Raw genomic sequence first — 15,430 nt, forward strand, 5'->3', positions numbered from 1 at the left:
ATAACTTTGTCTATTTTGTGGTCCCACCAGTTTTGTTATTATAATAATAATAATATATGGGTTGCATGATCAGCCAGATGTTTAGAGTGGATTTAGCATTTTGTCTACCTATCGGGTCCTCACCAAAGATCTGGGATAGGCAGATGTGGTTGTTTGACGGTGTGAAAGGTTTTGTCGCAGGAACTCAGCTGTTCCAAGTTATGACTATCATTCTTCTTTCTCGTCAAGGGAGTCTGCCCGGCAGAGACCAGAAGAATAAAACGCTGTAGCCATAGAGCAATAAAAGCCTCACAAAGTTCACAGTTGGAGCAGTCACTTTATTTTTTGCACAACATTCTTATGCTAGCAAAAGTCAGGGCATGTGATGTGAGCTGTTCTGTCAATCCATTTAAGCTTCTTAGTGCTCAAAGCTGCTGAAAGAGAATGGAATGTGAAGTGAAAATGCCACCCTGGCTGCAAAGGAAGACAACTCTGAATTTTTGAGACCTCTCTGCCAGGGAAATCTAGACAGAAAAATAAAAATGTAATTGCAGCTAAAAGTCCTGCGCTGGGCTCATTTCCAGGAAGGCCGGTTGTAGCGGAAACCAATTTTCTGAGAAGGTACCATGAGAAATGTCTGGGATAGGGAGGTTGGTGAGCATCTTGGTGCCTTGGAGAACGTTCTCCAATTCCTAGGACGTTTGCAAAATATTCCTTGCAGAAAGTTCAGGCCTATTAAATAAAATGGGTTAGTCTGAAAAGATGCTGCCAGACTCTCCTAGTTTTTAGCTACCAGCATTTAGTTACCAGTGGTATAGGGTTTCCGACCTGAGCAGGGGGTTGGACTAGAAGACCTCCAAGTCCCTTCCAACTTCATTATTATTATTATTATTATTATTATTATTATTATTATTATTATTATTATTATTGTTGTTGTTGTTGTTGTTGTTGTTGTTGTTGTTGTTACTATTATTATTATTATTATTAGAATTTCCTCCACCAATATCTACAATGATAGCTAGGAACTGCTATCATTAATTAGCAGATGAGAGCCCAATTAAAGTGTTGGACTTGCTATGTCACCAGTAAGAGGTGTTTTTAATGTTGACTCACAAATGATATCAAATCAGCACGTTGCTGTCCATTTCATCAGATTCCTGCTTGTGTTTTTTGGCAAAGAACATCGTTAATAATCCTTTTTCATTCATGGTGTTCCTTGCCAGAATATCTAATCCCCGATGTGCTAATATCTTGTGTAACAAACTCTTTCCTTCTCAGATGCAAAAGAGAATAAGAAGTTCAAACCAGTAAATAAGGTGAAGGGAGCTGCAGGTTCATCAGAAAGCTTTCGCTTCTTAATGCAATACATCAATCAGAAAAGGTGCTACCAAACTCCTTCTATTTTTCTGCCGCCCCTGAATAAGGTGGTTCTGCTTCTGCCTTGACAGATAGAGGATTGCAAACAATGAGGAGGGGGTCCTCCTTTGACAATGGAAACAATGGCCACTGATGGTGATCCCTATATGCTTATAGCCGTGGTGGCGAACCTATGCCACGCGTGCCACAGGTGGCACGCAGAGCCCTCTCTATGGGCACACACGCAGTTACCCCAGTCCCAGGCCTTCAGCCTGGTTTTATAAAACCTTTTCACTTTAGGCCTCCGCTGCCATGTGCAAAAAAAAAAAAAAGGTTCAATCAATCAATTTTAACTTCTCACGGGAAAAAAAAAGAAATTTCGCAAAGTTGGAATTGATTGATTGAACTTTTTAGTCCCACCCAGTCTGCTGTTACCACCGCAGCCACGCCCACCCAATGGGCCATGCCCACCCTGCACCCGACGATACATAAGTGGGTTTTGGGTTGCAGTTTGGGCACTCGGTCTCTAAAAGGTTCGCCATCACTGGCCTATAGGGTGCAAAGAGTCTCTGCCAGGCTACAAAACCAAGATAGATATGTTGAGTTACTCCAAAGCAGTCTCCTTTATAGTTCCTTACTAATAGATGGAATCTTGCCAAACTAAAGCAACTACTTGCATCAACAAGGGTATGCTCTGAGAACTTTCTAGGAAGGAGCAGCCTTAAGTCTCCTCCTCCCAACCAAACTATCTAAACCTTGCTGTCTCTTGATCCTCTGTTATGCAGCCACTCCCTCCTGGGAATCCAGACTACATTCCACCACAGTCAGAGTTTACTGAACAGTTAACTCTATCTGATTGGCCTGACCAACGGGAACTATAGTTTCAGCCATATTTGGAAGGAGGCGGGTCTTCTAAGTGTCAAAGAAGTTTGGTGGTGATTCTGCAGATGATAGATCACTTGTTGTTGTTGTTGTTAGCTGCGAAGTCATATCCGACCCATCACGACCCTATGGACAACGTTCCTCCAGGCCTTCCTGTCCTCTACCATCTGCTGGATTCCATTTAAGCTCACGCCTACTGCTTCAGTGACTCCATCCAGCCACCTCATTCTCTGTCATCCCCTTCTTCTCTTGCCCTCAACCTTTCCCAGCATTAGGCTCTTCTCCAGTGAGTCCTTCCTTCTCATTAGGTGGCCAAAGTATTTGAGTTTTAGCTTCAGGATCTGGCCTTCTAAAGAGCAGTCAGGGTTGATCTCCTCTAGGACTGGATAGATCACTAAAGGTGATCTATCAAAGGCTTGTGAAGTATGTTTGAGATTGCTTTGTTTCTTTGCATCCCAAAACATCTCACTGCCTTGAGGAGTTCCTGATTCAGCCTTATTAATCACGACAGCCTATCTATAACTATTATTATTCCCAAGACTAAGTGCTACCACCTATTCAAAGCTGACTCATCTTGAAAATCTAACCAGAAATGGTCCTGGTAGATTCTTGCCTAGGAGACCTGTGGAAAATCTTGGAAAAAGGTTCTGGCAAATCTCTTCTGCCAAGAGATTCCTTGGCAGAAGAAGCAGAACGCTTATGCTTCTGGGAGCCTAAGGATTAAGAACAAGAACACTGGAGAATCAGAGATATTTTAAACTCATGAATTACATCTGAGTACTCATTTATCCATTTTTATGAACATCTTTTTGCATTAGTCTTTGATGCAGATCCTTTATAGCCACATGGTCTTGTTTGAGAATATTGGAAAGAACATAGAGCAGACATGTCAAACACAAGTCCCGGGCGCTGGATCCGGCCCGTGAAGTGGTTTCATGCGGCCCGCGAAGCCATCCTGGAAACAGTGAGGGAACGGCTCCCACTACCTTGGCCCTGGCCCAGAGACCCTCCTTCTGCCAGAGACCCCCAGATCTGTCCCACTCCTGCCCAGGCCCCCATAGGCACCCTTGATGCCAACGATGTAGAGCTGGCCACGCCCACCCAGTAGGCCATACGCACTCTAGCCACGCCCACCCAGTAGGCCACGCCCACCCAGGCCACACCCACCTGGCCCCCTGAGGGCAACCGCAATGCTGATGCGGCCCTCAATAAAATTGGGTTTGACACCCCTGACATAGAGCATAGAATAATAGGGTTGGAAAAGTCCTTGGAGGTCTTCTAGTCCAACCCCTTAATCAAGGCAGGAGTCTTTATACCATCCTTGACAAATGGCTATCCAATCTTTTTTTTTTTTTTTTTTAAACCTTCAGCGATGGAGCATCCACAATTCTTGGAGGCAAACTGTTCCGCTGATTAATTATTCTCACTGTCAGGAAATTCCTCCTTATTTCCAGGTTAGATCTTCCTCTGATGATCTTCCACCCATTGCTTCTCGTCTACGGAGATTCTCAGTCATCCAGGTCATGGTTGTCCCAAAGAAGTTTTTTTTTTTCCCCAAAAGGCAACTGCACTTTGTTTTTCCAAACTGGAAAAACAAAATCCTATTGCTTTTTGAAAAAGTACCTTTGGGATTGGTTCTTGTCCTGTCCTCAAGTGGTTTGCAGAACAAATAGACCCCCTCTTTCTTGTGACAGTATGGGGAGATGGCTATCATGTCACCCCCTAAGCCTTCTCTTCACTACGCTAAACATAACTACTTCCCTTAGGTCTCATAAATCGTTCAATATATGACCGAGACACCAGACCCTTTATCATCTTTTATAAAGAGTTTAATGAAGAGAAGGGCGAGGGGTGACACGATAGCAAGTGTTTCAATATCTCAGGGGCTGCCCCAAAGAAGAGGGTGTCAAGCTATTCTCCAAAGCACCAAAAGGCAGGACGAAGAAGCAATGGATGGAAACTAACCAAAGAGAGAAGCAACCTAGAACTAAGGAGAAACTTCCTGACAGTGAGAACAATTAATCAGTGGGACAACCTGCCTCCAGAAATTGGGAATGCTCCAACACTGGAGGTTTTTAAGAAGAGATTGGACAGCCATTTGTCTGAAATGGTACAGGGTTTCCTGCCTGAGCAGAGGATTGGACTAGAAGACCTACAAGGTCCCTTCCAACTTTATTGTTATTGTTATCTTTATTGCTCTTCTTTGCACTCTTTCTAGGACAGGGGTGTCAAACTCAATATCATTGAGGGCCGCATCAGCATTGCGGTTGCCCTCAGGGGACCGGGTGGGTATGGCCGGGGGGGCGTGGCCTACTGGGTGGGTGTGGCTAGAGTGCGTATAGCCTACTGAGTGGGCATGGCCAACTCTACATCATTCGCATCAAGGGTGCCTATGGGAGCCTGGGCAGGAGTGGGACAGATCTGAGGGTCTCTGGCAGAAGGAGGGTCTCTGGGCCAGGGCCAAGGCAGTGGGGGCCGTTCCCTCACTGTTTTCAGGATGGCTTTGCGGGCCACATGAAACCACTTTGCGGGCCGGATCCGGCCCCTGGGCCTTGTGTTTGACATGTCTGTTCTAGGATCTCAGCGTCTTGTTTGTATCTATTGTATCATAACAACCTTTTCCAATTCATACTTCTTGGCATTTGACATTGAGGAAGGTCACTTCCAGGGAGGCTGAGTGCTCTGAAGGAAAAGCTTAAACATCACTCAAACTCTGCACAGTCCAAAAGAAGAAGAAGAAAAATCTCCATGTGCAAAAGCTGAGCTCCTACTCAAGCGTTGTTTCAAAACGATCCAGTCAGGGGAGGGAAGCATATCCTTCTGCTGATCGCTCTGGGAAGCCATAAGCATCTCTGTGCAAGTAGCCTCATTCTTAATCCCCTGCCTATCCGATTTTATCTGGTGACTTCAGCAGGAAGGCTGGGAGATCACTGCGGATGAGGGAAGAGAGACAATGTGAAGGATTTTCTGGATGTCATCAGAGAGGAACGCCATCTCTTCTGACCAGGAGTTGGATGCCTTACTCACGACCGGATCATGATGTGGGGGGTCACCGTGGGTTTCCTTTGCTGCCTGACCTTCGGAAGTCTGCCTTGGATTCTCTGTTTCTGCCCTTCTCAATGCAGCTGCTCGTTCTACAGCATCAGCGAAAGGATGAGAGCCAGGTAAAACTTCTCTAACATTTCTTCACGACTCAGTGGGTGCCAAGAACGGTTTTTCTTTTTGCACAGCTTGGTCCACCGTTCTTCTTGGTGGAAGAGGAGAGTTACTTCAGCCCTTTGGGTGGCCGATGTTATTTCCCCAATTGCTTCCTTGCAGCACAAGGACTTTGTGTGTTGTGGGATTAACGAGAGAGTACAGCATAATCTGATTTTCTGAAATGCCATTTGATGGTCTTTCACGCTAAGGCAGCCGCAGTATAATCAACATTACACAATATTACAGGGAAAGCGACCAACCCTGAACTGTGTAAAAAAACAAACATAGTTAAAAATATATATAAAAAATAATAATCAGTATTTTAGAAATTTAAAACAGTGTACAGGGACAATATATTCTACTAGTTTATTGGCTGTTTTGGGGGTGTTTGGTTTTTTTTTTGGAAATTAACTACGGCATAAAAGTTCACTCCAAGCCCTGAGAAATGGTCTGGAGCAAGCGTATTAAAAGCGCAGGATACGTTTATGTATATTTGAAAAAAAAACAAAACCTTCACATGTAGAGTTTGAGTAAAAGTGCTCTTCAAAATTAAAACTGTTGTCTCTGAAAGCATCAATAATACCCACACATCAGCATGGCTTCACAGAGAGATTGCTTACACTGAGCAAGATTTGTATGTTTTTATATAATGTTTTACGGGATGCGGTGGCTCAGTGGGTTAGGACGCTGAGCTTGTCAGTCGGATGGTTGGCAGTTTGGTGGGTCAAATCCCGAGTGCTGCGTAATAGAGTGAGCGCCTGTTACTCGTCCCAGCTTCTGTCAACCTAGCAGTTCGAAAGCACGTAAAAAATGCAAGTAGAAAAATAGGGACCACTACGGTGGGAAGGTAACAGCGTTCCATGCGCCTTTGGCGTCTAGTCATGCCGGCCACATGACCACGGAGACATCCCCGGACAAGCGCTGGCTCTTTGGCTTGGAGACGGAGATGAGCACCGGCCCCTAGAGTCGGAAACGACTAGCACGCATGTGCGGGGGAACCTTTACCTTTACTTTTTTATATAATGTTTGGGCACTGCACATGTCGAATCCTTTTTGAAAGAAGCGTGATTTCGGAGAAGGGTCACCTAAAAACAGCTTGTGTAAACAATTTTCACAAGTCTTGTTCCACCTCTGCACCTTCTGATGTACAGTATGGTAGCAAACACAGACAAACATATACAGTACTTCCATTCCTGGTAAATTAAAAAAAAAAAGATGAGATAAAGGACAGATTTCCAGCACTTAACAGGCGGTAAGAATCTTTGACCAGTCAAAAGCAGCTAGGTAAAAGGTAAAGGTTCCCCCGCACATGTGTGCTAGTCGTTTCCGACTCTAGGGGCCGGTGCTCATTTCCGTTTCAAAGCCGAAGAGCCAGCGCTTGTCCGAGGACGTCTCCATGGTCATGTGGCTGGCATGACTAGACGCCAAAGGCGCACGGAACGCTGTTACCTTCCCACCGTAGTGGTCCCTATTTTTCTACTTGCATTTTTACGTGCTTTCGAACTGCTAGGTTGGCAGAAGCTGGGACGAGCAACAGGCGCTCACTCTGTTACGCGGCACTCAGGATTCGACCCGCCAAACTGCCGACCTTCTGATCGACAAGCTCAGCGTCCTAACCCACTGAGCCACCGCGTCCCTTTTCAAAAGCAGCTACTGCTGTAAAATATTCTGGACTGTGCCATTGCCTTCTTTGCGGATAAGCCAGTGGGTTACATAAATGTGCTTTAGTTATGTACTACTACTGTAGAAATTGGTTAGTCTAGAGTTCCTCAGACATGGCCACTTTGTGATTTGTGGACTTCAACTCCCAGAATTCTTCAGTCAGCCAAGGTCTTTAACCAATTACATAGGTTTGGGGCTCAGCTCAACCCTATGGACACCTCTGAAAGCCATGGTTGAAAAGGAAGACATTTCAAGACTGACACAGCAGAGGTTCAGCCAAAGATTGATCAGCCAAGCATGCTTAATGACTGTGAACTCATTTATGGAGAATTATAGGATAGATCCATAAGGGACTTGGTGGCTCAGTGGGTTAGGACACTGAGCTTGTCGATCAGAAGGTCAGCAGTTTGGTGGGTTGAATCCTGAGTGCCGCGTAACAGAGTTGAGCGCCTGTTACTCGTCCCAGCTTCTGCCAACCTAGCAGTTCGAAAGCACGTAAAAAAAATGCAAGGAGAAAAATAGGGACCACTACGGTGGGAAGGTAACAGTGTTCCGTGTGTCTTTGGCATCTAGTCATGCCGGCCACATGACCACAGAGACGTCCTCGGACAAGCGCTGGCTCTTTGGCTTTGAAACAGAGATGAGCCCCTAGAGTCAGAAATGACTAGCACGCATGTGTGGGGGAACCTTTACCTTTACCTTTATAGGATAGATACAGGTTTTATAGTCAGGGGAGCCTGGGAAAAGACAACAAAATACATCCACAATTAAAGCCGCTGGTTAAAAGTGTTCTGTCGTGTGTGTGAGAATCGGGAAATCCAGGCAATTCAATGATTATAAAGGTTTATTGCAAGCTTATGCTCTCTACATTGATCATAGCTACTAAAAGTCAAAGTAAATAGGTGGTAAATAAGAGTCAACAGAATTCAAGGTGGGCTGGACTTAGATCTTTTGTGGCTGTGAAGGGACTCGAGGCTGATGACGTGTTTGATCCTCACCTTAGGACTCAGCCTGGTCATCTTCTTCATGTTCCATGTATAATTTCAACAAATCTTTTTTTCCCCAGCAGGGCTATTCTGTGCAATGACCCGGAGATGACCCTTACACCTGTCAACTTCCCAGGAGACACTTTCAAACTTAGGATAGAAAAAACAGCAATCCGAAGAGTTCCTGGGGAGTCTTTCCATTCTCTTAACCACCTGGAGTTCCTCTGGATGCCCTATAATGCCTTGACAAGCCTCCGAGGGACTAACTTCAGGGGCCTGCACCAGCTTCAGGAGCTTAGACTGGCTGGCAATGTTCTCACTTCCTTTCCATGGGAAACTCTTCTCAACATGCCTCAGTTGAGGTTGCTGGATTTGCATAATAATCAGATTGCCTCTCTACCCTCCCGTGCTGCTCAGTATATCCGGAACATCACTTACCTAGACATCTCAAGCAATAAACTGAGGATGCTCCCTCAAGAAATTATTGTGCTGTGGTCGAATCTCCAAGCTGTTCCATACTTCCTTAATGACAACTCCAAGGTCATCCTAGGTAAGACATTTGGGGATGAGTAAAAGACGCGGTGGCTCAGTGGGTTAGGACGCTGAGCTTGTCGATCAGATGGTCGGCAGTTTGGCGGGTCGAATCCCGAGTGCCGCGTAACAGAGTGAGCGCCTGTTACTCGGCCCAGCTTCTGCCAACCTAGCAGTTTGAAAGCACGTAAAAATGCAAGTAGAAAAATAGGGACTGCTACGGTGGGAAGGTAACAGCGTTCCGTGTGCCTTTGGCGTCTAGTCATGCCGGCCACATGACCACGGAGACGTCCTCGGACAAGCGCTGGCTCTTCGGCTTTGAAACGGAGATGGGCACCGCCCCCTAGAGTCAGAAACGACTAGCACGCATGTGCGGGGGAACCTTTACCTTTATTTTAAAAGACAAAGAAAACTCTGCTGACTTATGGATCCTTGGGTTTGGACCAGAGGAAGTTAGTTGAATTTGTTTTCCTTGGGATCCAGGGAAGACCTGGGAAGCCATTCTGTCAAGACTGATTCACCTTTTCACCTAGATTTTCTCTTTTGCTCATATCTTGACAATAGAATGGGGATGAGACAGCATACAGGGCGGAGGTACAAAAACTATCCATATGGTGTAGTAACAACAACTTGCACCTGAACATTGGTAAGACGAAAGAGATGGTGTTAGACTTCCGGAGAAAAAAGGAGGAACCTGCCCCACTTTACATCGGGGAGGATTGTGTGGAGAGTTTCCTCCTTTAAATTTCTGGGAGTCTACCTCTGTGAAGATCTGACCTGGAAGGTTAATACAACCCAGGTGGCTAGAAAGGCCCAACAGAGGCTTCACTTTCTCAGGGTCTTGCGGAAGAACAGGGTAGAACAACGGCTTATGACCCTCTTTTACCGGTCTACTATAGAGAGCGTCCTCTCGCATTGTATTGTGGTTTGGTATGCTGGCCTGACAGCCGCGGATAGGAAAGTATTACAGAGGGTGGTGAGCACAGCACAAGACATTGTGGGCTGTCCCCTGACACCACCGGATGACATCGCCAGGGCTCGCTGCCTTGGAAGAGTGAGGACAATCCTCAGGGATGACTCACACCCTGGACAGTATCTCTTTACTTTCCTGCCATCAGGTAGGAGATATAGGAGTATAGCCAGCCACACCAACAGGCTGAAAAACTGCTTTTATCCGTGTGCTGTTAGGCTTTTGAATGGGATATAATCTCTGTGAACTTATGCAGAATTGACTTGGGAGGTCGGTGTGTGGTGTAGTTGGTTCACATGGTGTAGTAAGATGGAGGGTTTGTTGTCACTGTGTATTGGGGGGGTGGGAGCACAAAGGGAGGCTCAGCTAATCTCAATGTACACATAGTTGTACTTTGACAATAAAGGTTCATTTCATTTCAGAATGCAAAGGTGTATGTGTGTGTGGGGGGGGGAAAGTGATGTCTAGGCAACCAAAAGCCAAGGCCAGTGCAGTGGACTGTTTCCATAAGAAGAAGAAATATTACTATTGGACAATGTGAACACCCAGTAGATGGGAGTGAAGGAGTCTATCATTTAACTAAGCAGCCTTCAAGCGGAAAACCCAGAGCTGGTTTTGCTTTCTTCAGTGCCAATGTAAATTTTCAGTAAAGTATTATACTCTTGGTAAGACAATGTCCCAGGAGTTTCTTTTTATGGAAATGCCAACTGGACAGCTGAAACCATCACTGTCTTGTTCCATAGGAGCTGTGGGATTTCATTCATGATATCCAATTCAACCCTGATATTGATATTGAAGCACCTTATAGCAGGTGTTGATGGGTAGCAAATGATGGGAATTTGTTAGCTGCTAAACTCTGTAACTCATGCTTTCCTTCTTTCTTTCCTCCCCTCCCCTCCCCTCCCCTCCCTTCCCTTCCCTTCCCTTCCCTTCCCTTCTTATTTACTTACTTTTTATGTCATCATCTCCCCTATAAGGCAAGTCTGTGTAGCTTACAGATAATAAAAAAGACATAAAAATAATTATCATATTAAAGCTATAAAATTCTAAAACGATGCAAAACACCAAGACTCAGAGTTGGACAGCATGGGGATGAGGTCTTCTTACCCCCTCAACCACCTCCAATGGGGAGTGCCGCCCTTGGGGATCAAAGTAAACTAGCAGAGCCAAGTTTTGATACCCTTCTGGTATCTAAAGGGTCAAAGCAGTTCTCACCTCCAGTGGTAGAGTGTTCCACAGGGTCAGGGACACAGCAGAAAAGGCTTTGCAGCCAGTGTCATTCCCCACGGCCTCTGTGTGGAAGGGTCAAGCAATTTTTGAATAATTGAATAGCAAATCTTTTTGTTGTACATTGCAAACACTGAACAGCACTGTTCAGAATGAAGAAAAAAGATGAGCTAGATAGAAGCCCCACTTGAGTGTTCACAGGTCTCCTGCAACTGTTGAGGAACGCTTTTGATAATGTAATGGTTGACCCTTCCAATGGCTTCTCTTCCCAGGCCTACAGGACAACCCGTGGACGTGTGACTGCAGTGTCTATGAAATGGCTCATTTCCTCAACTTCCAGTCCCCCAATGTAGCCTTCATCGAGTCAAAGCTGAGATGCTTTAACCCTGAAAAGCAGACTAGGCTCTTGTTCAGTCAAGTGGAACTAAGGAAGTGCCAGAGCCCAGTTGTGCACACCTCGGTGGCTAAAGTAAAGAGTATCCTTGGAAGCACAGTTCTGCTGCGGTGTGGAACCACAGGGGTGCCAGTTCCAGATCTGAGCTGGAGAAGAGCTGATGGGAAACCATTCAATGGGACAGGTTGGTTCTCCCTTTCCATCGTATCTGCCTGAGTTAAGGGCAGAGGGAAGCAGTTATAATGTTTGGGCGTAGGACAAAACAAATGCAGATAGGCCTCCATTTATGACCACAGATGGGGCTGGAATTTTGGTCACACATTGGTGCGGTTGTAAACTGAGTCATCACATGACATGACATTTACAACCATTTTTACAGTGGTTATAAAGTGAATCACCACAATTATCAAGTTAACCATGCAGTCATTAAGGAAAATCCAGCTTTGTGCTTGCCTGTCGGAGCACTGGCCTTTAAATACCTTTTTGTGTCATGTAAATTGGTGTGGGTTTTATTTGTCCGGATGTTTCTGAGTCATGGTCTGGTTTTGGGCTGTTTGATGGGCTGGCTGTTGTTGCTGGGCCATAGTCCTTGGTGTTTAAGTATCGTCTCTGTGATGGAAATAGTATTTGTTCATTTATTTGCCTCTGAGTCATAGTACATTTACATGTACATATACATATACATCATATACATATACAAATACATTTCGCTGGAAAACAAGTGCCCAAATTGCAATCATGTGGCTGCAGGGGTGGCAGTGAACACAGGTCATGAAACACGTTTTTCTGATCGGTCTGCAACTCTTTAAAGCAGTCGCATCTTTTTCCAGGAAAGGGAACATTAGTTGCAAAGCAGTTCCACAAAAATATGCATTTGCTTTAAAGATATGCAGGTCAATGCTACACAGATATATCTATTTTGTTCCAAAGCACCTTTTTGACTTGGAATTTAAGATGTGTCACAATCTTATTTTCTATACTATCTCTTCTTGTCCCTTTCCATAACAATATAAATATAATAGATTAAATTAGTAGCCCTTGAAAAAGCACTTCTGTTCTTAATTGATTGCATTTTTCCAAACTACGCCATTAGAATGATTTGAATCAGTTAGCTCCTAATTAATTGAAATAATCCCCTGAAGCAAAAACAAGATTAAAAATACAAATGCCATTAAAAAATAAATTCCTTAGAAATGTAAGCCATCAAATACAATATCTTTCCAACAGTTTATTTTCTGCAACTTTTATCTGCTTCGTTTTTTATTTCTTCTCTCTCTAGTCCATCAAGAAATTTCCAGTGATGGAATAAGATGGTCTATTTTAGAATTATCGGTTGTCTCTTACTTTGATTCTGGAGAATACATCTGCAAGGCTGCAAACTTCCTTGGAGCCACAGAAGCTTTTATCTCCTTGATTGTCACCGATTCTAAGAGCCTAGATGACCCTGGGGCAGATTTGAAAGGAGTGTGGCAAGGATACCGCAAGGGGATAGAAACAGCAGCTTACAAGGACAATCTGCTCGGAGGACACAGCATGATAACTTCAACTTTTCCGACTTTGCGTATCATTTCAGGTCAGGCCAACACAGAGAGGAATCTGGTGCTTCGGGATCAGGCCCTAAAAAGTGACCCCCAAAATATCTTAGAAAGTCTGCCCGCTACTAACCAAGAGTCCCAATGCCTAGTGAGGTCGGTCCGAGTAATTGGAGATACTGATCACAGTGTCTCCTTAGCTTGGAAAGCTCCTCAAGCCAACGCTAGCACCGTGTTCAGCATCCTTTATGCCATCTTTGGAGAAAGGGACATGCGCAGGATCAACGTGGAGCCGATGAAGACCAGAACCACCATCAACGGTTTAACGCCCAAGACCAAGTACATCGCATGCATTTGCGTGAAAGGACTCATACCCAAGAAGGAACAATGCATCATTTTTTCAACAGACCAAGTTGCCAGTGCGGGTGGGACCCAAAAACTGATCAACGTGGTGGTCATCAGCGTGGCCTGCGTCATTGCTCTCCCTCTCACCCTGGTGGTCTGTTGTGGGGCCCTGAGAAGACGCTGCAAAAAATACTTTGTTCAGAAACCCAAGGACCTTCAGGACTCTTACGTCACTTTTGAAGCCATCTCTCCAGGGACCAGAACGAAGGAGATAGAAGGAGAATACTTGGCACACCACATACCTGACGAGTCTAACAGGTTACTCTCTGCAAGGTCCAGCGTGGACTCTGAAGCAGTTGCAAAGGCAGACGGACAGCTGAATGAGTACTTCTGCTGACGCGGCTTTCTTCACAACTTGACAAATGTAGTTCTGTCTTTGGCAATCCCTCTTTTGCCGGAGATCTCTCATTCCATACATGCATGTTTCATACAAAAAATACAATGTATAGCTTTACCGAAGTTCTTTTTTTAAGTTAAAAATCTCAATACTGTAAATATATTATAAGCAAGTTTCCTGGGACTCCCCCCCACTGCTTTGGTTCTGAGATTCCAATAATCCAATAATGGATGGCTCCATTAATATTCTTTGGAAGAACAGTATATATATATGTGTGTGTGTGTGTGTGTGTGTGTGTGTATGTATATGTGTGTATATATGTGTGTGTGCATGTATGTACAGTATAGTATGTATGTGTGTGTGTGTGTGTGTATATATATATATATGTATATATGTATATATATATATATATATATATATATATATATATATATATATATATATATATATATATATATATATATATATATATATATATATATATGTTAAATGCTTGTTAACTATTTAGATTACCTTGCTAGGCCCCAAACATGGGACAAATCTTTATTTCCTGTTTCAGCCTAACCGAAGGCCATCGACAGGCGGTAGTCACAACAGTGACAGCTCATATTTGTGTAAATTTTAGATTGCTAACAAAGAATTAAAGGGAGACTGATATGCATTTCAAACTTATTTGTTTTCATCAGTCAACCATACACTTCTGAGATTCGAACCTGGGCTGATTGCACATTAGGCAGTTGTTTTTACCTCTAGGCCACAAGCTCTATCTCACTTTGTTAGTCACAACAGTGACAGCTCATATTTGTGTATTCCTTGATAAGATTACAAATGCGAATCTGAGGCATATTAAAATTAACAAAGTAAGTGAACACTGGGATGGAATAAGAAAAACTAAAACAGTTTTTATTGTTAAAAGAGCAAGCTTTCATTGGCTAACTGCCAACGTCATCAGGATGGAAACACTGGGGTGGGGAGATCGTGTTTATACTGTTGGTGTCTCTGCGCTCCACTCATGGAGCACATCACCCGTCTGTTTGTTGCCGGCCGGCCGTATTCCTTTGAGTTGTCTCGCATCCGTTTTTGGGGGATGTAGTTGTCTCTGGGTGACTGTTGTCAAAAGTGCACGTCGTTCCTTGATCTTTTAACAATAAAAACTGTTTTAGTTTTTCTTATTCCATCCCAGTGCCTTAAGGGCATGAAGGCTGAGTAGAGCTGCATTTGGGTATAGAAGGGAGTTACTCTTGTGTTGATAGAGATACTAATGGCCATTTTTTAGGACTGGAGTTCCGATGTAAATTCAAGTTCTCTTCCACAGCCTCACACTGTTTTATCCGTATCAGTTTCTCAGTGTTGTGCGTTGCTTTTAAAAGGGATTCTTCAAGCAAACGATCAGAGGGAACCAAGTCAGTTAGATACTGAAATGTCATATGTACCCATCTGGCATCTTAGACTGATTTTTTTTTCTTTTGACAAAATAAATCCAGATCATATCTATGATGATGCAGATGTATATTGTGGTGTCCCATCCTTGCCCATTTTTGAAGTCCATTACATGACAGTAGAGAATCTCTTTAGCTCAGACGTGAACTTTTGGATCTTGGTGTTCCAGAAACTGTTTATTTATAGCCGCCCTCCTTGTACCAAACTCTGGACTTCTCACAGCCGAGAGATAAAACCCCAGGTACACCCAATTAAAAAATATGACAATCAAAGAGGTCAAAACCAAAATAAAGGTAAAGGTAAAGGTTCCCCCGCACATGCGTGCTAGTCGTTTCCAACTCTAGGGGCTGGTGCTCATCTCCGTCTCCAAGCCGAAGAGCCAGCGCTTGTCCGAGGATGTCTCCGTGGTCATGTGGCCGGCATGACTAGACGCCAAAGGCGCACGGAACGCTGTTACCTTCCCACCGTAGTGGTCCCTATTTTTCTACTTGCATTTTTACGTGCTTTCGAACTGCTAGGTTGGCAGAAGCT

General features: G+C 44.3%; 1 protein-coding gene across 1 annotated transcript; it reads left to right on the forward strand.

Moving 5' to 3' along the window:
- Positions 1-5,256: 5,256 nt before the first annotated feature.
- Positions 5,257-13,459, forward strand: LRIT1 (leucine rich repeat, Ig-like and transmembrane domains 1; the record flags this gene model as incomplete). Its single annotated transcript, XM_081330139.1, has 4 exons — positions 5,257-5,381; positions 8,147-8,613; positions 11,064-11,369; positions 12,465-13,459. The coding sequence occupies 4 exons, from the start codon at positions 5,257-5,259 to the stop codon at positions 13,457-13,459; spliced, it is 1,893 nt and encodes a 630-aa protein (XP_081186265.1).
- Between the last annotated feature and the right edge of the window lie 1,971 nt (positions 13,460-15,430).

The sequence above is a fragment of the Vipera berus genome, assembly GCF_964194415.1.
Source record: "Vipera berus genome assembly, chromosome: 5".
In the NCBI taxonomy this organism is placed as follows: Eukaryota; Metazoa; Chordata; class Lepidosauria; order Squamata; family Viperidae; genus Vipera; species Vipera berus.